Consider the following 9,854-nt stretch of genomic DNA (forward strand, 5'->3'; position numbering starts at 1 on the left):
CAAAAGGTTATGAGGAAAAAAACAAAACAAAACAACAGACACTTATGATCACAGTTTTTTCCCCAATCTCACTTATTGTAATTGTTCTGTACTACTTACATTCACAGAAATTCACGTAGCTTGTGAACGCACCATAACGAGGACCCAACTTTGCCCAAGCGCCAAATACTCGCTAACCTTCTAACGGTTTTGTAGGTAATTAAGTCTTCTCTAAAAGGACGTATGTTCCCTCAATTTATTAAACGAGTCTCAAAAACACACGCGGTATAACATAGATAGATGAAGGATGTGTAATTAAACCGTTGTATGTTGTCTAATTTACTCTAAACAACTAGCAGTGTATTATTAGCATGCTAGGTGATTAGCGGCTAGCTCCAAAATAATCGTTTTCTGGGTAACTATGAAGAAACATATATTGAGTGCCAATATAGTTAAACTCGCAATTGTGCTTTCTGTCTTTTTTGCCGTTTACTCATATTTTAGCCATGTCTGTGAACGAGTACAGCCTGATGTGTAATTTCCCAAAGTGTCGGGGCAAGTTGAGTGGCTTTGGCTGGGTGACGGCCTGCTCTCATATCTTCTGTGATCGACACGGCTCTGGTGAGTTCAGCCGAACTCCGGCTATTTGCCCTGCCTGTTCTTCTGCCCTGTCAGGAAAGCTGGACATCGTGCGCACTGAGCTGGCGCCGTCAGAGCAGTACAAGGCCATGGTTTTGGTCGGAATGCGACCTGAGACCATTCTGGATATCAGCCATCGAGCACTGGCCTTTTGGACATACCAGGTTCGCTTTGTGTTCAAGATAACACTTACAGCTGAGCACAATACACACACAAACACCATCAACTTAATTTCTAGAAAGTGTATAAACCAGGACAAATATGTTGTTTATAGATGCCCAGACCTGGAGACAAGAAAACCCTGAAAGTTACTTCATAAACGTCAGCAACTGATTAATCCCGTATAGAGCTGTAGTGGACCCAGAGTTTAATGGGAATACAAACTGGATTGGGGTTCAGTTACAATCAAAATACACCAGGTTTGCCCACCTTGGGAGGTTGGTGGAAACTGGAGAACCTGGAGGAAACACCAGAAATTTAGGGTTTAAACTTGGAAACATTTTGGCAAAAGTATTCTGGTGTCAAAGTAAAACACACAACCTACAGGTTCTAAATTAGTTGTCTTTAGATCTGCACTAAAACTGTGTCCGTAATATACAGTACAGACCAAAAGTTTGGACACACCTTCTCATTCAAAGAGTTTTCTTTATTTTCATGACTATGAAAATTGTAGATTCACACTGAAGGCATCAAAACTATGAATTAACACATGTGGAATTATATACATAACAAAAAAGTGTGAAACAACTGAAAATGTCATATTCTAGGTTCTTCAAAGTAGCCACCTTTTGCTTTGATTACTGATTTGCACACTCTTGGCATTCTCTTGATGAGCTTCAATAGGTAGTCACCTGAAATGGTCTTTAAGGAGTTCCCAGAGATGCTTAGCACTTGTTGGCCCTTTTGCGTTCGCTCTGCTGTCCAGCTCATCCCAAACCATCTCGATTGGGTTCAGGTCCGGTGACTGTGGAGGCCAGGTCATCTGGCGCAGCACCCCATCACTCTCCTTTATGGTCAAATAGCCCTTACACAGACTGGAGCTGTGTTTGGGGTCATTGTCCTGTTGAAAAATAAATGATGGTCCAACTAAACGCAAACCGGATGGAATAGCATGCCGCTGCAAGATGCTGTGGTAGCCATGCTGGTTCAGTATGCCTTCAATTTTGAATAAATCCCCAACAGTGTCACCAGCAAAGCACCCTCACACCATCACACCTCCTCCTCCACACCTCTACATGGGAACCAGGCATGTAGAGTCCATCCGTTCACCTTTTCTGCATCGCACAAAGACATGGTGGTTGGAACCAAAGATCTCAAATTTGGACTCATCAGATCAAAGCACAGATTTACACTGGTCTAATGTCCATTCCTTGTGTTCTTTAGCCCAAACAAGTCTCTTCTCCTTGTTGCCTGTCCTTAGCAGTGGTTTCCTAGCAGATATTCAACCATGAAGGCCTGATTCACACAGTCTCCTCTTAACAGTTGTTCTAGAGATGTGTCTGCTGCTAGAACTCTGTGTGGCATTGACCTGGTCTCTAACCTGAGCTGCTGTTAACCTGCGATTTCTGAGGCTGGTGACTCGGATGAATTTATCCTCCGCAGCAGAGGTGACTCTTGGTCTTCATTTCCTGGGGCGGTCCGCATGTGAGCCAGTTTCTTTGTAGCGCTTGATGGTTTTTGTGACTGCACTTGGGGACACTTTCAAAGTTTTCCCAATTTTTCGGACTGACTGACCTTCATTTCTTAAAGTAATGATGGCCACTCATTTTTCTTTACTTAGCTGCTTTTTTCTTGCCATAATACAAATTCTAACAGTCTATTCGGTAGGACTATCAGCTGTGTATTCACCTGATACCACAACGCAACTGATGATCCCAACTCCATTTATAAGGCAAGAAATCCCACTTATTAAACCTTACAGGGCACACCTGTGAAGTGAAAACCATTTCAGGTGACTACCTCTTGAAGCTCATCAAGAGAATGCCAAGAGTGTGCAAAGCAGTAATCAAAGCAAAAGGTGGCTACTTTGAAGAACCTAGAATATGACATATTTTCAGTTGTTTCACACTTTTTTGTTATGTATATAATTCCACATGTTAATTCATAGTTCTGATGCCTTCAGTGTGAATCTACAATTTTCATGAAAATAAAGAAAACTCTTTGAATGAGAAGGTGTGTCCAAACTTTTGGTCTGTACTGTACATCACATAAAGTTTGAAAAGTTTGGGGGAGAAATTTGAAAATCGTGGATTTTTTTCCCCCGCAAAGAAATTATAGAGCCCTGGCATTAAGTGACTGTTCTGTAAATTCAACTGTTTTAATGGTTAGCTATTAAATTTTATTTTATTGAAAGGCATGTTAGTGGAAACGACAACCATCTGAGTCTGTGCTTGATATACTTCCGGATTTATGTGCTTTAGGTAAACCAAGAAAGGTTGCTTATGGAGTATAGTTTGTCCAGAGCAGAAGTGCAAGTTGGCCAAATGGAGAAGGTGATGGCACAGCAGCACCAATCCAAAGAGCTTGAGCTCAATGCATTGCGTGAAGAGATAGCATCACTCAATAAGGTTATTACTCTATCATTCTCGAATATTAAAACCTAGTAGATTTTTTTATGTGCTGGCGAAAATAAAGCAGGTTTTAGCTTTGCTTGCAGTTTGTGAAGCATTTCTCTCCCTTTATTCAGAGGCTGGAAGAATATAAGCGAAAATATAGTGAAGTTTCAGAACTTCTGATGAAGAGAAACAGGCAATATCAGAAGCTACAGGGGCTGTTTGAGACTTTGAGGCTACGCACCATGGAGGCGTCTGAGAAGGACGGACCGAACCTGGCTGCTCATGTGTTCCCCTCTGGTGAGTGGTAAGGTTTGGTTAAGTGAAAAAGGAGGAGGTACAGGCACTGAAAAAAATTGACAGGAATCACCAGCTATTACATCTGTAATGCTAAAGTTGAAAAACACATAGTAAACTGGTCATGTTTTATAAGCCACTAAGACATGTCTTAAATATACCATATACAATAACAACATTAAAACCATTTAATGTTGACAGGTGTAGTGAATAACATTATTCTGTCAAGGGGTGGGTTATATTAGGCAAAAAGTGAAAGGTCAGTTGGAAGCAGGAAAAACAAGCAAGTGTAAGGATCTGAGTGACTGGCAAGGGCCAAATTATATGGCTAAACGACTTAGTCAGGGCATCTTGGCATGAAGTGGTTAGTACATACCAAAAGTGGGCCAAAGAAAGGACAACTAGTGACAGGGTGATGAGTCACCAAGGCATGTTAATGCGCATGGAGAGAGTAGGTTAGATCACCGGGTCCAATCCCAAATATGGGCCACTGTAGCACAAAATGCTGAAAAGGTTAATGCTCGCTATGGTAGCTGTCAGAACACAGCAGAGTGCTGTGAAGTGGCACAAATATTTACTTAATAATGATTTAGATGTTTCATTCTGTGCTGCAACATAGTTTCCGCTCTTAAGGGGTTGAGAAACACAGAAACAGGTTCTTAAATACTCACTATTTTAAAATTCCCTGAAAAATCTTTTGTATATTGCTCCCACTCTTAGATATCCATAAGTATAGAATCAAATGTACTGGTTTCTAAGAATGTTTCAATGCATTAAACCAAAATTTAATTCTGAGCATTTTTATACATACCTGCCCAGCTTTGTAAGTAAATTGGACCATTTTTCTGTAATATAGAGCAAAGTACTCATGTGGCTGATAAGACTAATGTTGGTCTCTAAACTTGCTCCCTCCAGGAATAATTAGACAGCACTCATCTCACACCACTTCTCCTTTCTTAGCTGTGGGTCCAGAAGGTGACAAGCTCTTCCCTTCTTTCCTAGAACCAGAGGGCTTCAAAAGCTTTTTCCAGTTTAGCTCTCCACCAAGAGAGAAAGGGCATTCCTATATAAAGAAAAACTAACTGCATAAAAACAGACTGTATGCATCTTTATTTTTTCCAATATTTTGTTTTACTTCGTCTTTGAATTCTTTCATGTTCAGTTTGCTATAATTTGCTCACAATTTGTTCATTGCAAAGTAGTTTATAGTAGTAGATAATAAAGCTGTTTGGACTGGTCTTAACAAGTGTCAGCCACTCATTTGCGTTGTAATCTTATAACAAGTTGTATATATTTAAATTATTATTCTAGGTCAACTCAAGCAGGAGTGAACTGATTTCAACGTTCTTCTCTCCTGCTGTCTTTTATTTCTCTCTGTGGCTATAATGTGTGTGGGGGCTTTGTGCAGCTTAATACAATTAGGACTGCAAGTATGCTAGTTTAGCACCTGCACCAAACTTCCCCCCCCCCACATTCTTTGTGTGTGAAAGCAGAAATTTTAACTGGGCAATGTAACCGTTTTTATGGTGATAATTGTGAGTTTGTCTCACAGCTAGTTAGAATTCAGAAGTCTGATGTAATCTCTGCTGTCTCCTCTCCTTGTATTTCGAGAATGTTATGCATGTCAGACTTTAGGTATATTTAACAAGATAACAGCACATTGTATAAAACATCACAGGTTCTTAAGTATTTTAGGAGCACCAACGGGAAAGTTTTATTATCTTAGTTGAGGATCAGGCATCTGAATCTTTTTTTTTTTCTTTTTTTTTTACAAAAACACACACAAGGATAGGTGAAAATAAAAAATAAATATGTACAAATATATTCAACTAAACAAAATGTTACACACTATGTACAACCAAAAATGAAAATGGTCTGCTCCATTGTCTGCTCTCTTTACACTCGTTCATTCAGAGTGTGGTTTGTAACTGACTGAAGTCGCTGTTTGACTTTGCGTCGCTTGTCTCTTCCCATTCACAATAAGTAGTAGAGGAGAGTCCACACGTATACTGCGGAAATCATAAGACTGCAAGAAGAAAGTTTAGAGACGTAAGTGACCGGTTCCATATGGAACATGTTCTATACAAGGGTGATGCACAGACTTTTTTTTTTTTTTTTAAGATTTAGCTTGTGACTGACACACTGCAACTGCAGAGCTACATTAGTGGAAGATTAGGCAAAATCACACTTAAGCTGGATGCATTCATGTTGTTCTGTTGCACTTTATGGATTTTTCTTATTATTATATATTGCGTATGAACACGGTGCATCCCTAGAACACAACATCAGGAGGTGTGCAGTAGTGAATGAGTGCATGTACCTTATCATTGTGTGTTATGCTGTGTCGTTTGACTTGTGGTTCAGGAATAACCACCGTGTCGCCGATTAACACACCCCAGCCGTCAGCTATGTTATAAACCATGACCACATAACAAGTCTCTTCGCCGTCCACCACACCAAATGTACTACAAGGACAAAAAGATAAATATGAAATATCACAACACAGAAGGTTACAGATAACATGCAAGGACAGTCAACAGAAACTATTTAGTTTGTTAATTACATCTTGGGAAAAAACAATCCTAAATTGTTTGCTAATTGTTTAGAAATTCACTCACAAGGCCATGCGGCCCTCCGTAGCCAGGCTGAAAATGACCTTTCCCATAGCTGCAACACCAGAATTATGACCATGTGTAAGAGCAGCGAAACTACGGAGCTCCAGGCTTCCGATGCGGCCTGTCGGGGAGCGATATTGAGGCGAAGAACACGGACCCAAAGCAGACACATTCAGGGAGGAGAGCATGTTACGCAAGCGCCGTGCTTTTACTTTCCCCTGAGGGAAAAAGACAGAAGAAGATATCACCATGTAGTAATAATATCTCAACAGCCAAACATACCTACTACCTGTCCTCATTAATTGCATTCTGCTTTCATCTACTATGAAAACCACTGGCAAAATGAATGCTTTAAATATATGTTGTTACAACATTTTCCCCAACACTCACCTTATTCTCCAAAAGACTGGTTATTTGGTCTAAGTATTTCAACAAAAGCTTCTCTCTTTCAGTAGATTCCTCCCAGCTGGGATCGAGAGCTGCAGCTCGACTGTATCCAGCCAAAGCTGAACTGAACATTTCCTCATACTGGAACAGCTAATGTAGAAAAATCAGAAATAAAAGTCAATAAGCCAATTTCAGGCCGGCAAATCAATTGCTCTAATATAGTTTAAGCTAAAATGATTATTTAAAAGCAAAAATTAGAGGTCCACTGGAGTTTCTAAATGATTTACAGTAACCTTACAGCATGTTTACTGAATAAATTGAGGCAAAACCTAAATACTGCCACTAAAACTTTGCTCATTATGCAGCGCCAGGCTCACTTTGTAGTTTGGAGTTAATCTGAATAAATGGATCATCGGTTTGAAAGAGCACAACAACAAAAGAAACAAGAGAATCACCGTGGCCCGATTGAAGTGCAGATCGGCATTTAAGGCAGATGCTTTGTCAATTTTCTCCTGAAACAAACAAACAATACATACAATTAGCAAGATAATCAATAGAAATATACAGAATACAATGGCCCTTGAATAATCTATCCAGTGTGGGTCTACTCACAGCTTGCGAATAGGCACTAAGAGCTTGCTGAGACATCTGAGGATTTTGTCCACTGCTGAAGAACAAGGAGATGTATGCATTCCCTAAGATGTCTGCTCAGGAAAGGATTCATTTTATTTATTTCAATTTTACTGAATACATTTGCCATCTTATGTTTTTATTTTTATAATTCATTCAAATCATTCACACTACGTTATAAGATATTACGGCATCAACATCCAGTTGTAAAGCTAAATGACATCACAAACACACACACAATACTGTGCCGAATTCTTAGACATGTGTAAAGAAAAGCTGTAATCAAATATGCAATAAAGCACTTAAATGTTTTCAAAATTCTTTTTTAAATTAGAACTAAGATTTCTATTAAAAATAAATAAATAAATATAATAATAATAATACAAACCTATAAAGTCTTTATTTGGCATTATAAACCTTTTTTTTTTTTTTACTGCACCAGTAGTCTCATTTTGTGCAAGGAAAATGACAGTACTTTAAAGAAAAAGGCCTATAAAGACAAATTGGGGTGTAATTTTGCACAGTAGTTTAGACACACACATATACACCTAAAGATAAAGAGATATTGTTTGTGTGTGTATGTGTAAAAAAGCAAAATTATATGTATATGGTAAATGTCCATAATTTTTTTAGCCCATTAATTGAAACAAACTTACACCAGGACGTTCCATCTGAGACATCCAGCTGCACAGCCTGCCTTGCCAGATCCACACTCTCTATAATACGCTTGCCTTGCTCCTGAGTGCCCCCTTCTGGGGGCAACTGCCTCAGCACCATAGAAAGGTTTCGCAAGGATACTTTATTTTTGCTCTGAAAAAAGGACAGAGATTGCAGAAATCTGTAAAGTCACAGATTGACGTTCAAACTTGACTTTGTTATGTGGAATTAAATATCATATATTAACATTTCTTCATTTTATATTAACAGACTGTATACAGATCTGCCTAAAAGCCTAAAAGATCTGTCTAAAAGCCCACTTTGCTTCATTCATGTTTTCTCTCACACATACCTGCTGCAGTGCTCCAGTAAAACAGGTCTTTGCGGCAATCAAGTCACCTTTCTTCCAGTACTGCTCGCCTAGTGTATTCCATGCCTCCACCAGGCCTGGATCCAGTTTTACTGCCTTTGATAGGTTCTCTTCTGCTGCCTGACTGAACTGTGGAGCTACGTTCTGACATCGGCCTCGCAGGAGCAAAAACTGAGCACTATTTTTGTAGAGATCTAGGATGAGGATATATGTGCATTTGAATGGTAAAATCTATTATGTATTTTCATATTCTAATGAAAGTCTTAAACATACCTCCTTTTTACAAAAAAAAATCACCCCATCTATTGACACTATAATAGATTTTAAATCACATCTTGTTTTTTGCTTTATAAGGCTGCATACAGTTTGATATTACTACTCTGATAATCATGATCAAGTATTAATCATGTCATGTGATGTGATTTGATTTATGATCACTATGATGATTACTATTATGCATAATCAACAATGATAATCATTTGCTGCATTTTGTAGAATCAAAATTCAACCAGACTAAATAATAGAACAAGCGTGTACGTGATAGGTAACATTTTTGGCACCACTGGAATCTTACACTTGCTTTCAAAACTCAAAACGTGGGTATAAATTAAACACACCTTCCTTCTCCTCCAGCTTCTGTAATGTCTTATTCATCTCTTCTTTAACATCATTCAGTTTTCTGCTAGCATCTTCCACACTGTGTGTCTCAAAATAATGATCCCTAAAGTGATAGAGTCCATCTACAAGTTCCTGAAAAACAACACAAATATATTTAGCATAATTTTGTGTTTTAACTCTTGCATGTATGTATGTATGTTATATATATATATATATATATATATATCCAACATACTATCCAGCCTTCGCTAAAATTATATTAGATGTCTCTATGCAGAAGCACTAAGAGTTCACTAAGGGGTTCAAACCTGTTCCAGCATGACAATGCCTACAAACTGAGATCCAAGAAAACATGGTTTGCTGACGTCATTGTGAAAGAACCTGAGTGTTCAGCACAGAGCCCTGACCTCAACCACACACTTATGGGATGAACAGAAATATCTCTACATCACTAATGCTCTTGTGGCTGAATGAAGACTCCAAGATCTATCGAAAAGCCTGTGCTGAATTGTGGACGCTATAATAACAAATCGGGACTAAAACTCCAGAATCAGTATCAGGGATTTGTCTTGGTGTACGTTCAAAACACACATAAGGGTGTGATGGTCAGGTGTCCACTTTTATCCATATAGTGTAATGGTCCAGAAACAAGAAACTACACTTCACAGTACACATATACTAAATAAGTCAAACAATTACATTGTAGATATATTTGGGATCACAATCGCACTCCTGACACAACCACAGCTATCTCCCTTGACAGATATCTCCACATCACTGTTCCCTGTAGTAGTTATTGTTGCTAGTAAGCCATGTTGTCGTTGTTATGGTGATAGACGGGAGGCTAAGCATCAACTGTCTAAACTACCACAACTAGCAAGTTAGCTATCAGTCTAGACTTATTCACTTTAAATACGAACGAGGACAACCTGCTCATAGCGATTATATAAGAAGTTCCTACCTTTAGTGAGTGCAAATCGTCTTTATCAGATGTTTTGTGTTCACCATCGTTATCCACTTCAGCCATCTTTAGACAGGAAAAGCCGGAACTCCAGACTGCGACTTCCGGTCAGGAGGCTAACACGCATAATGACGTTTTGTTCACGTTTG

General features: G+C 38.9%; 2 protein-coding genes across 3 annotated transcripts; one reads left to right on the forward strand and one right to left on the reverse strand.

The window, feature by feature from the left end:
* The first annotated feature begins 35 nt into the window (after positions 1-35).
* LOC113635151 (E3 ubiquitin-protein ligase CCNB1IP1) lies at positions 36-4,705 on the forward strand. 2 transcript variants are annotated; one of them, XM_027134407.2, is made up of 5 exons: positions 36-195; positions 484-782; positions 3,039-3,185; positions 3,305-3,470; positions 4,383-4,705. In XM_027134407.2, exons 2-5 carry the CDS (start codon positions 486-488, stop codon positions 4,547-4,549), a joined length of 777 nt encoding a protein of 258 aa, XP_026990208.2. In that variant the 5' UTR covers positions 36-195; positions 484-485; the 3' UTR covers positions 4,550-4,705. The 2 variants fall into 2 exon arrangements, with proteins under 2 accessions (XP_026990208.2, XP_026990209.2); XM_027134408.2 differs by having other exon boundaries at positions 112-191.
* Positions 4,706-5,154: 449 nt separating this feature from the next.
* Positions 5,155-9,843, reverse strand: ttc5 (tetratricopeptide repeat domain 5). Its single transcript, XM_027134406.2, has 10 exons — positions 9,706-9,843; positions 8,744-8,876; positions 8,109-8,320; positions 7,756-7,909; positions 7,082-7,173; positions 6,925-6,981; positions 6,473-6,619; positions 6,086-6,300; positions 5,788-5,932; positions 5,155-5,493 (listed from the first exon to the last, which is right to left on the reverse strand). Exons 1-10 carry the CDS (start codon positions 9,769-9,771, stop codon positions 5,374-5,376), a joined length of 1,341 nt encoding a protein of 446 aa, XP_026990207.2. The 5' UTR covers positions 9,772-9,843; the 3' UTR covers positions 5,155-5,373.
* Between the last annotated feature and the right edge of the window lie 11 nt (positions 9,844-9,854).

This window comes from Tachysurus fulvidraco, chromosome 1, assembly GCF_022655615.1.
Source record: "Tachysurus fulvidraco isolate hzauxx_2018 chromosome 1, HZAU_PFXX_2.0, whole genome shotgun sequence".
Classification (NCBI taxonomy): domain Eukaryota; kingdom Metazoa; phylum Chordata; class Actinopteri; order Siluriformes; family Bagridae; genus Tachysurus; species Tachysurus fulvidraco.

Coding starts and splice junctions, on each gene's coding strand:
- ttc5 (XM_027134406.2), bottom strand. CDS start 9,771: ATGGCTGAAGTGGATAACGATGGTGAACACAAAACATCTGATAAAGAC. Junction 8,877..9,705: donor ACGATTTGCACTCACTAAAG/GTAGGAACTTCT, acceptor GTTGTTTTTCAG/GAACTTGTAGATGGACTCTA. Junction 8,321..8,743: donor GAAGCTGGAGGAGAAGGAAG/GTGTGTTTAATT, acceptor TCCTCATCCTAG/ATCTCTACAAAAATAGTGCT.
- LOC113635151 (XM_027134407.2), top strand. CDS start 486: ATGTCTGTGAACGAGTACAGCCTGATGTGTAATTTCCCAAAGTGTCGG. Junction 783..3,038: donor TGGCCTTTTGGACATACCAG/GTTCGCTTTGTG, acceptor TATGTGCTTTAG/GTAAACCAAGAAAGGTTGCT. Junction 3,186..3,304: donor AGATAGCATCACTCAATAAG/GTTATTACTCTA, acceptor CCCTTTATTCAG/AGGCTGGAAGAATATAAGCG.